Consider the following 18665-nt stretch of genomic DNA (forward strand, 5'->3'; position numbering starts at 1 on the left):
AGTTTATCATTAACAAATTCAACCCGTTCAATTGCCGATATTCACGTGTGAACGAAAAACCCGTTCTTAGTTGATTTTTTATTTCCTTCCCCGTCTAAGAATGTAATATTTCCACACTGCACTGCTCTCTTTTTTTCCCATCTAACTTCCAGAACAGTGTTGCCACAGTCTTAGCTCTAAAGTGGGCTGAAAAATAGTACCAAATTGAAGCAAAACGGGCTGAATTTCATTATATTATACCAGTGTAATACATGGCTCTATAACACGAAACTAAAAGAGGTAAAGTTCTAGAACACCCTTCCCTCCTCTTCCAAGAGTCCAAACCAAGAAAGTGCTCTTTCTAAAAATTACTTTTTAAAAACATCCAAGTAGGAGGACCCCGAACAACCATAGAAGTAGATGAAACTTTTCTTGCACGTAGAAAGTATAACAGAGGCCGCAAAAATTTAATGGGAAAACAGTTATCATCTTCGGTATGTATTGTAAGGAAACCAAACACGCCTTTATTTCGAAGTGACCAATAAACCAAAAAGCCATTATGGCCATATATGAAAAAATATATAAAACGAGGATCAAATCAATCATCTCCGAGTTCGTGTGTAAACAGACCTTAAAATAAAATATTAAAATATAAATTATTGCACCATATTCTCGCTTATTTCACGACCGAAGGAGGATAATAGAACGTAAGAAGAATATAAGATAACTAAACTGACATTTGTAAAAAATATAAAACCGGTCCAAGGTCCTAAAACCTTCCCTGAAAGACATCACAACACATTATTAATAAATGGTGCTGAATTGAGTAGAATTGTACCAACCTTTTCACAAAAGGGGCTGAAAATGCCAGCGTGGTACCAACGGGCCAATGAATGATAAAAAGGGCTGAATTTGGTACAATTGTACCAAATGTGGCAACACTGTTCCAGAATTTCTTCTAGGTCCATTCTATATTTCTCTAACTCACTCCTTACAAATTTTAACGCTCCTGCCCTATAAAGCCTTCTTATATTTCATGTTCCGAATCTCATGTCTATTTTACTTTACTGAGTTCTTGCCGAATTATCAGTTCTGGTCCAAGGCTTCTGAGAATGTTTCTGAACAGGTAGCTCTTTTACAAGATGAGGTTGCCAGCCTCACGTCAAACTCCAAGCTAGAGGACCACCCTTTGCAGTCTGTCCGTGACTGCTTATTCCTATATCCTCTTTATCTAATCTAACCTCTATATCTAGAGGTCTCCCAAAGATATACAGAAGACTGATCACATTATATCTCACCGATTTAGGAATACTGGCGGCATCTATGTAGTTACGCCAGAAACATGAAACCGGCGTAGTTACCAGCGTGGTGTCTCAGATTGCAGATGCCGGAATGACATGTTGGTGCCAGTGAAATACCACCGAACGTGAACGATCAATGGGGAGGGTATACCATGGCTCTTTTGCACACATTTTTCATACAACCGGACAGTAATAGTGTTGGGAAAATTATTTAACCACCAGGGTGACCACAGGTAGATATAGTAGCCATTCAAACGCAAATGGTGTAGATGAAGCATTTGTCAACCCACGTAGCCCATTCGAGGTTATCAGAGAAATTGTCACCTAACGTGCTTCGCGGAATTTGTTAATTAGCAGGCGCGTGCCGAAAACTTTCCCACAGAAAATCATCACTGTTGCTGCATACGGTTGAGAGGGGAAGTTGTAGGTACATAAGATGTACAAAAACGTGAAAGGGAATGCTACCTATAAGCTAGGAATGCTAGTGTCGTTTGCGAAAAGAATGTCGAAATTGGAAAAATTAAAATGAGTCTGATGTTTTCCGTTTACATTCATTCAATTTGTTTTTTCAGTGGAGAGGTCGAAACACATATTTAAGTCTGTTTGTAAACAGCTTGTGAAAAATAATATTACTCTGTCATGAATATGAATAGTAAAAAATACTTCCTTCAGTATTCTTGCCGTCTTTGTACAGCCTTCTGCAGAGCACTCTAGTCTGCATAGATTTTTAATCTGCTTACTGCGAGTTCGCAAAATGGGTATATTTTAACTTTTAATAACGATGGAAAGATTGTTTCGTTATCACTATTAAAAGTCATAAACCAATATTATTCGGATTATAGACAACCAATCAGGGTTGGCAAAAACCATGGTTTTTATTGAAAAAAACAAAAAACCTGTGTTTTTTTGTTTAAATAATTTGCTCTATGCATTTATATCACATATGGACAGAAATAAGCTTGTTTCGCCTTGGCGTTATTATGTAAAAACCGGGCTATGTTGGAAGGGGCCACATAACTTTAAAACGGAATCCAAACCGCTTCTCGCCTTACATCCGAGATAAATTGTCCTCTATTTGAACTCGAAACCGGGACTAATTGGCCATAAATTCAATACGTATGCCGACTCACGAAGTACTCATGATAAAAATACGTTGTACTGATCTTTACATACTTGTTAATATAATTGTCAAGAGTCATTTCAGAAGGACACGAAGATAAACAGTTGCACAATTGAAACCATTATAAAGAATTACATATGGACAATTTCAAAATACTGTAATAGTCCAAGTTTGTTCACAACGACTTTTATTGGAACAAGTTAAAGAACTACAACGACGTAGTTTGCATGTCAGTTAGAAAAGTGAAAAATGATACGAATTATTTTAGTCCACTTTGGCTCTGACCCATTTATACATAAATACTACCAAAGATACTTCTGATTTCAATAAATGCCTCTCGTGGGGGTTTGTATGACCCCCCCCCCAAAAAAAAGTACGGTATTTCGATGTATTTTATCAATAGTCAACATTATTAAAACGAAACAATATTTAGAATTTTTCTTTGATTGCAATTGCATAACAATAATAACAAACTATTAAAAAAATCACAGAAGAAACATTCATAAACTCATATTTAAAAAATCAGAAACTGCTACAGTAGACACTCTCTTTGAATAATAAATGGGGAATTAAGTCTGAATATAATACGAATAATATGCGGGAGTGAAACGTGATAACCCACAAATGTGTGTTCATCAAGATTTTACGAACACTTACACCTTTACGAACATTTTTCGGTTTTTGGTTTAAACTTTTTTTTTTTTTTTTTTTTTGAAAAAAACAGTTGGTTTAAACCAGTCAACCCTGCTACCAATACTAGAAATACCTTTATCTATCCTATACTTAAGATGCCAAAGTAAAAAATTTTAATATATACATATATACAAACATATATATGTGCAAAATATTTCGTTCTCATGTAGTAAACTTGGTACTTTTTTATTTTTATTTTATTTATTATTATTATTATTATTATTATTATTATTATTATTATTATTATTTACTTAGCTGTAAATTCTAAGCCACAAATCTTTCTACTGGTTTTGGTCTCTTTTGAGTTCATCGCACATATTTAGCATCAAAACTATATGAAACGTTGGGTCTATAGCTTAACGTGGGTTCTGAACTATTTGAGTTCACAGCAAATTGAACGCCGGTACCACATTCGCTAAATGTTTAGGCATGAGGAAGCACAGGTACATATATTTAAAAAGCCATTATCAGTGATAACACTCTTTGTATACATAATTTCGTAAGTGATTAGAATTTTGTACGTACCTTTAATAAGCCATTCACAATGAGAATTTTGCGTATAATTTCCTGGAGATCCATCACTGATAGTTCCCCAAGAATCTGTTAATATTCTTCTGGTCTTGTTGCAAGGGTTGGAAGAATTAACTTCACAATCTGCTATACCAAACATTAATATCCACACTGTAATTAGGGTGTACACATCACGACACAATGGCAAATATCCACTCAATTTATATCTTCTTTTAATTTGCATCTTTTTCTTAACTCCAGGCCTCATATTGCTAAACGTACTGATAAATAAAGCCGGGAAAGAAAGCTATTTTATTTGTTTCCATATCCAAAGAAGGATGTTCTTTTGAGGTAGATTCACGGTTCGCCCAGTAATTAGTTACTCTAGTCTGCATTGTAAGCTCAAGGAGAGAAAACTGGAAGAAAGAAAAATAACAAGTACAGACACAGTGAAGTGTGCTCTTATAAACAATAGCTGATTGTCACGTAATTACTGAATTCAACATAACTAAATAGCTTTAAATTGTGGAAAATAATTACCAATAATAAAGAGAAGACGTAAAAAAAAGGCGCAACCTGCTTGTATGGTGCACGTTCTGCAAGCAATAAGTTGCTGAATCACCCGCCGGACGGATTTCCTCAGCAGGATGCTGTTTAAGAAGAAGGGTTAACTGGTTAATTAATTATGCTTCTAGTGATTATTGACAGACTAAAGCAATTTATTTCTAATTGGAAATAACCAATACATGTACACTTAAAAAATTCATAAAATTTAGAACTTACCTTGTACTACTTAGTGGTACAAGTTAAAATAGTAATTTTGACAATATGTACCCTACAACATCCATTAGTAAGTACGCATTCCTTCGTAATTTGGTAAACCCGAATTAAGTAACTTTTAGCTGTTATAGAACATAGAATTCCATACCAGTTAGCACGATAGATGAAGCATTGGCAGAATATTGTAATCAAACAACGTAATATAAGAAAATAATAACATTTTCCTATATCTTTTACTTGCGTTTTATTTGTCTATCCTCAGGGTGGATTGATTTAAATCACTTGATTTTTTAAATTAAATTCGTTGATTTAAATCGAATTCCGAAATAAATTAATTTAAAGTGAAAATAAGTAAAATCCCGTTTCTGTTCTGTTATTTCGATTATAGAAGTTCATAATCATAATACAATGAGACTCAAATGTACAGTATAGTATGAAAACAAGTGTCATGCAGAGGATGATTAGGGAAAATCCCGTTTTGAATAGATAACGGAGCAATCCTGCTTTCTTCTTTTCGCAACATTGGGTTTGGGTTTTAAAATCGTTAACTATTAAAATGGGAAAATCACCATCCACATTTAAGACGAAAATTCTTTTTTATGCGTGTCTGTTTGTTTGTTCGCAGATAATAGGGCGTATTCAGAAGGGTTTTATCCCCCAACCTTTTTTTTTTTTTTTTTTTTTTTTTTTTGTTAATTTTATAACTTTAGGCGAAATTTATGTATTTCATGCCGCAAGCTAGTTCTGAGTTTTTAAAAATAGGCCTCTCCAAATATCAGTAACTTTTGTGAAAAAGTGTCATTTTGATAAACGTTGCTGTACTTTTTCCTTAATGCTTAACCTTTTAAATTATATCACCCATTTTTAGGTGATAGGGTAGAATCTTCATTATTCGATTAAAATAGTACTAATAAGGCTTTTTACTTCGTTTTCTTCAAGACTGGAGGCATTTTAGAACACGTTACATATGCTTTCACATTTTTCTGCGTTGAGGCAGTGTGTGATGACGTCATAAATTTAAAAATATATTTTTTGTTATGCGTATTATTATTTTTTGGCGGGTTACATTTTGCATACAGAAGACTGAAACTTTGCACATTCGTTCAGTGCACCCCTTAATAATTTTCAGATGTTTTCAGATCTCTGCGTGGAAACAGCGGGGTCCAGAGGGGCAAAAATCTTTAAAAACAAGGATATTTTTAACAAAAAATAGCTTTTTCCGTGATTGTCCCGTCTCAGATGGAGACATATGAATGGTACCGTTTGGAAGGCTGTTCTATTCTGAAGAAAATGATGTACGTACTATGCTCTTAGGATAAATAGGGATGTCTCATAAAACTGTTACCTGAGATCCTGTTTTATACGGGAATCTGGGGTATTTGGGGAATTTTATTTTTCGCGGGCTTATTTTTGCACCTACAAGATTGAAATTTTGCACATTTACTCAGTGCAACCCTCAGTATTTTTCAGATTTGTTTCAGATCTCTGCCTTAAAACAGGGGGAGGTGACCACAGAGGTAAAAAATTAAAATGTATATATATTTTTAACAGAAAATTCCTTTTTTCGTGATTTACCCGCCCCAGATACATGATGGAGACATTTGAAGAGTACCGTTTGGAAATTTGTTTTATTCTGAAGAAAATAATGTACAAATCATGATCCTAGGATAAATAGGGATGTCTGAGGAAATTTTTATATTACATCCGGGTCATCTGTGGCATTGTGGGAATGTTCTTAGCCAATTGTTAAATAGTTTTCTCACTCTTACTACTCAAGATAGAAGCTTGAAATTTTGTACATACATTTAGTACACCCCTTTGCATTTCCCAGTTGATTCTGAGATCTGTGCGTTAACACAGGGGAATCCAGAGGGGATCAAATTTAAAAAAAAAAAAAAATTAAAAAATGCAGATTACTCTCAAAATTTCCCGCTTCAGGAACATAATAGGGAAATGTGAATGTTACCGTTTCGAAAGCTGTTCTAAAGAGAGTGATGTATGTACCATGATCCTAGGATAAATAGGGATGATGCTGTAGCTGCTTGACTGAAAGTCTATAATTTACCTTTAAAAAGAGCCATAATTTAAAAGGGTTAAGAAATATGTGTTTGGGATTGATATAAGTTAACGATTGGGGATAATTCAAAATTCAACCCCAATACTTTCAGTTAAATGGCATAATTACCATTTAATACTAATTCCTAATGCTTTTTCTTCAGTTCGCGACTTGTATTGTACGAGGAGAAAGATTTGATTTAAATTAAAAAAAATCGATTTAAATCAAACAAATCAACAAAAATGATTTTTTTGAAAAAAAACATGATTTTTTTCCACCCTGTCTATCCTACATTTCAACCGCTAATGTTCCTAAGGCCTTCGTCTGGGCTTTTCTTCTTAGACGCAATCAGTCCAGATAATAACCTCGGAATCCCGAAACAAAGCAGTGTTGTAGTATAAAGAACGTATAGGGAACAAGATGGCGACGGACATCTTTACACCTGGAGTGTCATGCTCTTACAATTGTGCAATTGTGAATTTGTTCATAATATTAAATTTTGACAAAATTTAATTTCTTTACAATTTTTATATATTATTACATCTTTTTTTATATGTCCTGAGCCTCTAACACCCAAGTAATTTTACAAATAGTATAAAAACAAATTTACTTAGAACAGGCGAATTCGTCCATGTTGGAACGCGTTTTTTTTTTTTTATTTATTTATTTATTTATTTACAAATCTACGTTTTCAACAACAAAACAAATTTAGTGAAGCAGTTCACTGGGCTATAAGCCTGGGACTTTCTTCATAAATCTCCCTAAAGGGAGATAACTAGAACTAGAAGAACGTATAACTATACTGGCGTACGAAAGAATGTAATTATGCTTTTATAGTAACAAAAAAATGTGTCAAAATACTGTCTTTAGTTCATTAATTATTGCAAGTGATTTACCTATGTTGATTACTTCCATTATACTTCCTTGAAGTCCCTAAATAAGTCAAATTTACTAAGTAACTAAGAAAGTTACTACAACTACTATACTTCCTAAAATTGAGCCAGATGGAAAAAAGAAAACTTAACGATCATAAAAAGTAAACCTGTTCCTCCCATCTGTCCACTGTGAAGACACAACACTGAATACTATATTGGCATTGTGTCTTGGCAGTGAGAAGTACCGTGCAAATATTAAAGGATTCTCTACCGCTTCTTTCAAGAGATGGTAGGCATATGAAGTATCTAAACGAATTTCTGTAGGCATTCTAGTATTTCGAGCTGAAAAATTGTAATTATAAATACTATATATATAATTTAAAAAATTAGTACAAAATGTTTTATTCTTAAAGAAAGTCAGGGCAACATTTTGTGTTATCAAAAAGTACCCTAATCGGGACGTATGATCAGCCGAGATTAAACCCACATATGCCCAGGTTTTTTATTTATTTATTTTATTTATTTTTTAACTCAAACTCTGATTACAAAATTTGTGAACCTAGTTCTTAAGGACATTTCCAATTAAGTAGTAATTCCACATTATACTGTTCGTAATCACTGTGAGGACTACCTACTTCTGCTTCATCAAACCGTGCTAAAATGTTCCACTTGATATACGGGTAATTTCATTGACATTACAGATTCAAGCTCTATATCACATTAAGAATATAAATTCATTAACGAAACGTGTTTCTTTTACCAGTAGCATACGCAAGTGCGGAGGGTTCAGGATTTTAGGTCCCTTGAGCAAGATATTATATAAATGTTTACCATATTAAGATATATACAAACGTCTCGAATTATATGAACTTTGGATTCTGAACCCCTTCTGCGCCACTCTTTTACGCAGCACCCTGTTCACACAACTTGCCTGACTCAGTGATACCGGAGTATTTGTACAGTCCGCAGCAAAAACTCTGCAACATGAGCATGTAAATTTATTGTGAAACGACGAAGTCTTTTGCTCTAAAATATGTGTGCAGGGGAGGACGCAGAGGTTTTTCCTGGCGTGATTCGTGCCACTTACACGTTATGTTGATTATCTGCGCTGTTAGGTGTAGTTTCACAATAAACTTACATGCTCATGTTGCAGGATTTTTGCTGCGGACTGTACCAGATAAAAAAAAAAGACAGAGCAACTTACGATAAACTCTATGTACCTCTGACTACAGAAATAGGATGATGAAGGACCAAGGACAAAGCAAGCCAAGACGTGACATTGTAAGGAAAGGTTGTACCTTAGTTGCGAATTAGGTTATTGATATTAGGGGAGGATGGGAATAAAATGTGGCCCACAGGATCCAGTTTGAAGATGCAACAATTCAAAATGAGACAATGACGTCTTCTCCCTTTTTCCCCCAGCATATAAACCAAATATGATTTTCTAACAAGACACTTATGAAATAATGACTAAATCAATTATGTATTGCCTGAGATGCTCGCACTTAACCTTTCTGAACGTGTTTGGGCATTAGATTGATATTATCTTACATTGTATACATGTGGCAATATTTCACGATAATATTATGGTGTTATTGTTAACCTGAGCTAGTCATCACTAAGACGCAACTGACTGCGGTGTGTTGTGTGATCCGTCGAATTACGAAATGGACGAAAAAAGAAAGAAAAAAAAAGAGAAAAAATCTCTGTTAAGTTTAAATAAAAAATTTAAAAAATGCTACAAAGACGTGTACACGAAATATTACAAGAATGTAAGCGGCATTCAGGATTGCATCAATGAGTCGCGGAGCAACCTTTCACTGATTTACACGCTTCGATGCAGGAAGAGGGAATCGGAATGAGGAGAAAATTGCCCAGGTCGGCACAATTATGAGATCTGATCGTCCACTGACTATCCGTGAAATTGCAGGCAAGTTAAATATTTTGATCGCGTCATGCTACCAAATCTTACTCGCAGCCCTAGGGATTCAGCGTATATCGGTCAAATTCGTGCCGAGTATTCTCACAGAAGACCAAAAGAGATTCGTGTCACCATCAGCAGCAGGGTACTGGTGGAGACAACCGCCATGATCCGATTGAAAAATGTTTTCCATTTGCTAGTTATTTTTCCATGGATGTTGGGCCAGTCTTTCCGTTCAACCAGTTCACCTTGCAGAGCTGACTAGTTGAGTAGCCTGTGTACAGCGAAGTAGAGACAGAGAGCGTTTAAAGGAGCAAGATAGCTAATGGAATTTTCGTTTCTCAGAACGAGGCAAAGAGGGAGCCAATCAACGGAATGAATAATTAAGGTTTGTATTTTGCATATAACTATCAGTCAATCATAAAAAAGCGAACTCGTTGACGGTGAGTAGAGATGAGTTGGCTAGCGTACCAACTATTTAAGTAACGAGAGGAAGAGTAACTCTCCACCAGTTGAAACTGTTTATATATTTTTACTGGTGAAACAGACTGCAAATTAGCTGTACAGTATAGCCTATGAATTAGTGAAGATGTCAAGTATGGAGGGACAGAACTGAACACTATGTTTTATATTAAGTTATACCAAAAATCATCCCTTCCTGTTTCTATGTACTGGTGCTTCTGATGTGCCAAGGAGAGTGCTTTGAAAACATTACTGAACCGTATTGGAACCGGTGTCATCGTCCAGTTATTGCCAATTAACTTCCAGAAATATATAAAATTAGTGCAGGTGGAAATGACTTCGTAATTCAGGTAACAATATTTTTGGTAAATTTTAATTTGGCGTTTGATGTACACTCATGTCCAAAATTATTGTCGCATGTCTATAAATATGTTGTAGTAGGAATATAATTTGATAACGAATTCGCCCGGTATTTCTTATAATGTTAGTACGTGTATAATCAGCAAAGACAGGTATGTGGCAAATTTCATGTCAAAAGAGCAGTAAATGAGAACAATACAACGAAAATAACATTTTCTTGTCCACTTAGCCATATTTTATTTTACTCATTATAATTTTCGTATTTATAATTCTTTTACTATGAAATTTACCACAAATATACATTTTTCGACTCTACACTTAGTAAAAGTATTAAAAGTACCCTGCAAAATCATTATCAAATTACATTCTTACAAGAAGACAGTTATAGATATGCGACAATAATTTTGGACATGAGTATACGTATTGATACGAGTTGAGCACGTGATTACTTTCATTGCCTTTGCAACAGTGACAAAGATAATGAGAGTAATTCTGGGCAATTACCGCATGGATTTATCTTCCATTTCGGTGGAAACCAGTTACTCGTTTATTGCTACTTCTGGAAGTTAATAAGTTTACTTGTAATGCGAGATTTACTCTACTCAGTATGTGTGTGTGCGTGCTATGCAATTCTGCAAGTGCTTCTATAGATGTTACATGTTCATCCTCTTCGAATCCCTCAAATCATCTTCCATAGTGGGTATAAGAGACCTTTTTACATAATTTCTACACTCAATTTCATAATATGTGTGGTATGCACTTCACAAGTGCGAGATTTGCCAATAACTATTCGCAGTTAAGTTCCGTACTTCCTCAAAGTTATCACATATGTATTAAACATTTTTGTTTAATTATTTCGATGTTTGTATATTGGTCTGGAACCACTGAAAACTAGTCTGCCATAAATCATTTTGTGTAATATTTTAATCAATTACATTTTGTATTATGACTCAACATGCGTATATCTTACTGTCTTTATTATAATTAAAAGCATCATACACATTTCAACACTACTGGAGCGCTTATAAATGACGCCTAATCACATTATTCGTCATTGTATTTAACTTTATTCACCTGTATTTGTGAATTTTCATTACACATGATGGTGGGTGCGTTAGTGATAGTGAAGTATGATGCTAGTGCTCAGAAGATTCGACTTTTACTTCGTAATTACTACTGATATATTGGCATCTCATCATAATTAATAGAATAGAGTAAATAATTTTGGGGATACTCTTTATTTTGAGTTTGCTCCTTGCAGTTATATTTGTTGTAATATTTATACTGTTTTCGAGTTGCAACAAAGTTGTTGCATATTGTACGACCTTGTGTCTCTTTAATTGCTCCAAAGTATTGTATACTTTGTACCATCTACTGTGTACGTGATAGTGGAACAATTTCACTTCAACGTTCTGTGTGGAAGACTTCTTCAGTCGACAGTGATTTTCCTCCTGCATGTTACATTTATTATAACGCACAAGTAATCCTGAAACTCATGTAATTAAGGTCTTGTAATGGCCTCTCTGCATACCAGTTCGTAATGAATCACAGTGTTTCTACGGTGTTATCTTATTATTGAAGTAGATGCTGTTATCTTGTCATTGAAATTGATGTTACATGAAAAATTATTACTGAACTACACGTACAGTGTTACAGAGCACAGCGAAGCGTATTCTACTTATTTGAACTATATCAGATCAGCTAACTATTTTAGTAAATTTACACTACAGTGAATAATTCTCTTCTGTTTTGAAGATTTCAATGATGATGATGTGAATGTCATTTAATATCAATTTTTATTCTTTCTTTTAAATACGAACTCCGTCAAATTACAATTCAACATAAGTAATGTAACTGCTGCGGCTCATGTATAAGAAATAGAGGGAAGTTCTTTTGTTAATAGATTGTAGAGGGAAACGTTGCTCATTCTCAGGGGAGCATGGCATTTCTGAGAACTGTTATTGTAATAAAATAGTACATTGAAAGTTTCGGCAAGATTTACTTTTTCTCGAACAGTGACTTCAATCGGTTCTTATAAGTCCGGTTACTTCCTGTTCTCGCAACTGTTTGTGCCTCAGTCACTTATTGGAACTATTTGCGCCTGCCTTGGGTGAGGTTAAACTTACATTGAAGTTGCAAACTCGATCGTGGCGTCAGATATTTAGTCCACTTTGCACACACAATTTTATATATTTAAAAAAATAAAAAAGTTATTTAATTGCGTTACGAAACATAGCTTAACAAGCGAAGCGGGTTAAAAGCTCCGCAGGGCTCGTTTCACTTCACTTTTATCCCCATGATAATCCCACGTGACTATGTCTGTGCGACATCCTTGGTTGTAAGATAGATTGGTGGTAGTTCATAGTATTTCCACTAGGTGTATGTTTACAGTCATATGGTAGTTTGCTACTGTGATGTCACCTATTCTATGTATTTGTAGTCGTTGTGTGTCAGGTCTATGCGCTGATGAAGTACACGGAAGCGCGTAATTCAATTTTCGTTTCATGGCTAATGTAGTTAGCAAATGCGATTGAAAAATCGTGTCTTTCTTAAATAAATTTGTATTAGATTCGGATATTAATTACTATCGCTTTGCAGCATTGTGTGGTTTAATTGAATTGAAGAAAACCTGTGATGGTTGGGATCGAAGGCTGAAGCTATTTCCGACGTATAGTAAAAGTGGACATTTACTGTTTTTACTTGTTTGTAATAACAGAAATTGTGCTCGCTTCAATAAATCGACGTCTGTGCGGAAAGGAATACTTTTTGAGATTGGGCATGGTTCAGAAAACCTCATGTTACACTCATCGTCGTACTTATGGCGTCGTAAATTTGCTGATGGTTTGTCACTTGGAGAGCTATACTATCAATTTTTACACCATGCTGGATCTTAACGGTGTTTTTTTTTTTTTTTTTTTTTTTTTTAATTTTTAATTGATATTTTATTCTTGATTTGTTTTCCATTTGTGCATTTTTAAAGATCACGAAACGTGTTTTATTGGGTATAAACTATAGCTGTTTATTGATCCACATTTTTGGAAAACTTGTGAATTATAGTTGTTTAAGAACTGATTTATACGAACCGGTTTCCATAGTAGTTTGTATTGTATTGTATTTATTTTCATCCTTTTTCATACAAATTGTTCACAACGTGAACGTATGAGTTGGACACGTCATAAGAACACTGAATGTGTACATATGTATAGATTTAAATCTACATGCAATATTAAAATAGTGTGAATTTATATAAAACAAAAAAGGTACAATTTTTCATTATTCTAATTTACATACATCGATATAAAACAACATAACAGTTAATAAAACCTTACACTATAGATATACAAAATATATATACTTTAAACATTATTTACTACAGGCGAGATATTCTTCTACAGAATAGAAACAGTGTTCGAGTAGGTAGGACTTGACTGCTTTATTGAAACCAGATGTTTTGTTTTTTAAAGTGGAAGGAAGCTTGTTATAAATATTCACTGCCATAGGAAATATACTATTCTTATGTATTTTTAAACGTGAGGACTCTACATGAAGGTCAGACGCTTGTCTTGTATTATGCATATGAATATCTGAGTTCAACCGGAAGGTGCTTGTATCTATCTGTTTATCTTTTCTTACAAATTTTAGAATTTCATATATATATAAACATGGAAGAGGTAAGCAGTTGCTAAAGATGTTTTTATTTCCAGAGTAGTCTGGGAGTGAGTGCTGGGGGAGAGTAACAGGTTGTCTGTTTCGAGGAACTGATTCCTAGACTGCTCTGACGAATTGAATCGTTCTTGGGAAATGATTAATAAACTGCTCCGGGAACCAGTCAGATGAATCGCTTCCAGTCACTGTCCGAATCAAAGTAAAAACTTCATAAAAATTTCTAGTCTTATTGGAAATTGGTAGTAAAGGTCGTGCAGTTTTACTATACGGATCCATAGTATAAGTAGTAATAGGAGTAGGAAAGGGTTAGAAGCCCGTAGGGGTTCCTTGGGTTCTACTCTCGACATAAAATGGGCAAATTAAATACTTCCCCAAATTTTACTGTACATTTTACATTCTGTGGATTCGTATAGTAAAACTGCACCCTAAAGGTAACAATTCAAACATATAATGTCTATAGACAGTACTGGATATTAGCGAATAAGTCACCCGTGTTCTACTGAAATAAACGATTGAATGTGTAATATGGTTGAGAAAAGGATCTGTGCCTCAAGGTATATAAAATAATAGGTAGCTTCAGTTCGCGTTTAGCGTTCTGATTGGCTCCCTCTCCGTGGCGTCATGTGGAGGGCCTTTTCCCCCTCTTGAAACAGTATACCAACTAGCATAATCGTGTATGCAGTATTTCACTTATTTTGTTGAACGATATCTCGCGATACCCAAGGATATTATAAAATAGAGGATCTGCCCATATGTATCTTCATTCTATTAGGTGAGATCCCAGCCCCCGCCAAGTGAACTTTGTGGTGGACAAACACCGTGCTCGTGGGTTTTCTCGGGGTTCTCCCGTTTCCTCCCACTTTCTTCATTCCACCATTTCACTCATCTCTCATAATCACCGTCTCCTTTAGCCTAACCGGCATAACCGTGGGACGTAAAACTTAAAGATTTCATTTTTTTTTTTTTCATTTTCTATTAGGTGACTGAATGACCGCCATATATGTTGGCTCAAAACAATGCGATCGTCATATGAAGACATGTAGTGTATCTGTTGCTTACTTTTATTTAAGTCATTGCTTCAGATAAATAATATAGAATGATTACATGCTGGACGTATAGGTGTACAAAAGGAGTATAAAGAAATTAGCCGGAATAATATTTCACAGGTCTGAAAATCACCAATCATAGGATACGTAGGTTGTGACGTATGGCTTCACGATTTTGTGGTATGGGCAGATCCTCTATTTTATAACCCTTGGAGATACCTCCACGTGACGCCACCGACCGGAAAGTATCCTGCGAAAAATGAGAAGAAAGGCTGAATCAAGAGTCCCCTGCTCCACCTTTCGAAAGTTAATTTCACTTTTGCCTTCTTCTCTTTTTACTATTATTCTCTTCTTCTGTTCGGCTAATGCTGGTAAGGTTTAACGTCCTATAAAATTATGATAATAGGCTATATTCTAACTATGAATTACTGAACATGGTTTGGGGGTGATACTTCAGTGCTTCTTTAAAGAGATCAAAACATGATTGAAGAGGAAAATTCCTCTGGAACTCCCGGTAATTCGCACTCTGAATCGCTAGGCTTCTTGTCATTTACATTTCCGAAGTAGAATCAAAGTTTCAGACCGTTCAATTGATTTATACCAATACCAATTATCACGACAAATACTTGAAATCTGGTTCAAGGGTTATGAACTAAATTTAACAGAAACTTCAGATGTTGGGGTGGACGTTTGTACTTAGTATGGAATGACATTCGAGAAAAGCGAATCTCTTATCACTCAAGTACATATTTTCGTCGAGTTATTATCCTAAAATTAATCTTCGTAATCTCTATTGCTTAATTTTCCAGTTAATACTTTTTAAAACACCGTTCTGTCACATTTCACCAAATTATTCTTTAAAAAAATTAAGGTGGAATAATATAGGACATGCACCTGAAATATCTTTACGTTTGGAGTTAATGACACTTGGTTCTCTTTATTTGGTTTAGTTTCCTTATTTCATATTGATCAAGAGGTCAGATGTACAAAAAGCAAAAGTGATCTAAAAACGTTCGCAATTTAATAAATATATTAGAGTTCATTGTCAAATATATCCCCCAATAATCTGTAAATATTTACATGATTTTAAAAATTTACAAACAAACATATTCTCAATTAGTTACCTGATACTATCCTTCAGAATACTTTCTGTCCGTATTATTTTACATAATATACTATTTATTCTTCATATAAACAAATACAAAACACAAAATTGTTTGACACGGACAGTATCTGGACAGATTGTATAGTTTGCATGAACAGAGACATCTAGTAAGAACTAACGAAACTGCGAGTAAAGAAAATCAAATGACTAACTCACAGCTTTAGGATATTCTAAATTAACATTTGTTTCGTTCCGTAAAACTTAGATTTTTTTTTTTTAATAATGATGGATTTGGATCTTGCTCTGTACCAACCTACCCCCCCCCCCCCAAAAAAGAAGGAGTGTAAACCAATGCGAAACGTGAAAAATTAAATTTTGTGTCTATTATGGTACACAAAGCGCAGATTTTGCGTTGCGTTCACGCGAACCTATAAGGAATGGGGGGATGCGGCACAGGAAAGGCGGATATTTTGGCACCAGTAGTTTTGACACGGTAATTTTGGCACCAAGAAACGAAGCAAACGGAAATTTTGGCACCAGTTATAATAGAAGTACAGAAAATGTGAGAAAATACTCTGAATGTAATAGATATTTAAATTTACATGTTATTAACTAGAACTGCTCCAGCGCGACGAATCAAACCAGTGACGAATGTACAGTCAGCGACAAAATTTCTTTCTCTTCTGTAAAATTGATTTTGCTTATAACTTTGGAATTGATGGACTGATTTCAGTAGTTTTCTGAAATTTACCGAACACTATATCTGCTTTAAGTTGCTGAATATTGCACTCAAATCTGTCCGTCCATTCGAGAGATATTCGCGGAAGAAATTTTAACATAGGAAAAGAACTTTTGTTACTGACAATACAGACATCGGTAAAGTTTGAAAGTTGTATATAGAGATACCTTTGCAAAAAATATGTATTATTTGTGTGTATAGGACGCCCGACAGCAACATTCAAATATTTATCAATAAGATGGATAAAATTTTGGCGTATTTTCGTGTTTTAAAAAAACGTTTCAATTATTGTAGGTGATTTAAATGTAAATTTTCTATGTGAAAAACTCAATGAAAGCTTTGAATCTTTACTTCAAACATACAACTTAAATCCCACAATTAAATTACCTACAAGAATAACAAAAAAACTCAGTATCTAACATTGACCAGATTTTAGTAAATCCATTAGTCATGAATTATGATTCAGAAGTTATAAATACCTTTTTTCAGATCATGAAGCACAAATTGTAAAAGTAAACATTTTAAAACAAACACCTGCAACTATAAAGAAACCCAATGAAACACCTATAATAACGAGATGTTTTAGTTCAAATAATATTAGTTATTTTGTTTATTTGCTTAGCTTGGAGACGTGGGATGATATTTATGAACTAACCGACGTGAATGACGTATATGAGAAAATATATGATACTGTAAAACATAGTTTTGAAGTAGCATTTCCAATAAAAAATAATTTTAGTAAAATAAAGAAGAAAAAAATAAAATGGATTACACCTGAAACCTTAAAAGCAAACATGGTAAACATACAACTAAATAAAACTAGGAAGCGTTACCCTACCGGGATGAATGAATTAATTTACAGACAACACAAAACTAGTTATAAAAAATTGTTGAAGATAGCGAAACAAGATTATAACAGTAGGAAAATTCTTCAGTCACACAATAAAACAAAGGCAATGTGGAAAACAATTAAAGAAGAGCTCAACATGCAAATACGTAGTACCCATATAAATAGCATAATTTATGAGAGCGTGAACATGACAAATCCAAAGGACATATCAACGTCTTTTAATAAATATTTCACAAATGTAGGGCAAACTCTTATTAAAAACAAAGGAACTAGTAAAACTAACTTATCGGAACTTAAAATTAAAAAATGTGATAAATCTATATTCTTGAAACCAGTAACAGAGTGAAATAAAAACAAATGAAAAATTCGAATTCGGCTGGGTCGGATGAATTATCTAACAATTTAGTAAAAAGTTGTTACAAATATTTAGTTAAACCATTATGTTATCTCTCAAATATTTCAATCGCCACAGGAACTTTTCCTGATAAACTAAAGATTGCTAAAGTTAAACCTTTGCACAAAAAAGGTAAACTCAATGAAATAGAAAACTATAGACCGATATCATTGCTACCCATTATAGGTAAAATTCTGAAAAAAAAATAATGTTCAATCGGGTTATGGATTTCATTAATAAATATTCTATTATATCCAACACACAACATGGTTTCTTGAAAGGTAAATCTACTGAGACAGCAATTTTTCATTTTCTAGAAAACTGCAGAAAGTTACTGGACGAGAAAATATTAACTATAGGAATATTTTTAGATCTAACAAAAGCCTTCGATTTAGTAAATCATCATATATTGCTAGAAAAACTTAGTTGCTATGGTATTAGAGGCTTAGCAAATAAATGGTTTGAATCATACCTTAAAGATCGGAAACAAGTAACTGAAATCACATGAATAGTTAAAAATAAAATTCAAAAATGTTTGTCAAGTGAAGAAATTATTAATCGTGGGATACCACAAGGATCAATTCTAGGACCACTTCTCTTTCTTCTTTATATAAATGATCTTTCTGAAAGTATTAATAGTTCATGTGTGACTTTATATGCAGATGATACAAACATAATAATTAGTAGGAAAGATGAATGCGAATTAGCTTCAAATTGCCAAACGGCAATGAACCAACTTTCAAGTTGGATGAATAAAAATGACCTAATCATTAATGTAAATAAAGCATGTGCCTTAAATTTTAACAAT

General features: G+C 34.0%; 1 protein-coding gene across 1 annotated transcript in view; it reads right to left on the reverse strand.

The window, feature by feature from the left end:
* Megf8 (multiple EGF like domains 8) overlaps positions 1 to 16043 on the reverse strand; it is a 155389-nt gene extending 139346 nt beyond the window's left edge. Inside the window, exons 1-2 of the mRNA XM_081740937.1 lie at positions 15894 to 16043; positions 3619 to 4019 (exon numbers count right to left, since the gene is read on the reverse strand). Coding sequence (XP_081597063.1) covers positions 3619 to 3871 — 253 coding nt within the window. The 5' untranslated portion in view covers positions 3872 to 4019; positions 15894 to 16043. The remainder of the gene's footprint in view (positions 1 to 3618; positions 4020 to 15893) is intronic.
* Positions 16044 to 18665: the final 2622 nt, after the last annotated feature.

This window comes from Thermobia domestica, chromosome 2 (assembly GCF_964235325.1).
Source record: "Thermobia domestica chromosome 2, izTheDome1.hap1.1, whole genome shotgun sequence".
NCBI classification, from domain to species: Eukaryota; Metazoa; Arthropoda; class Insecta; order Zygentoma; family Lepismatidae; genus Thermobia; species Thermobia domestica.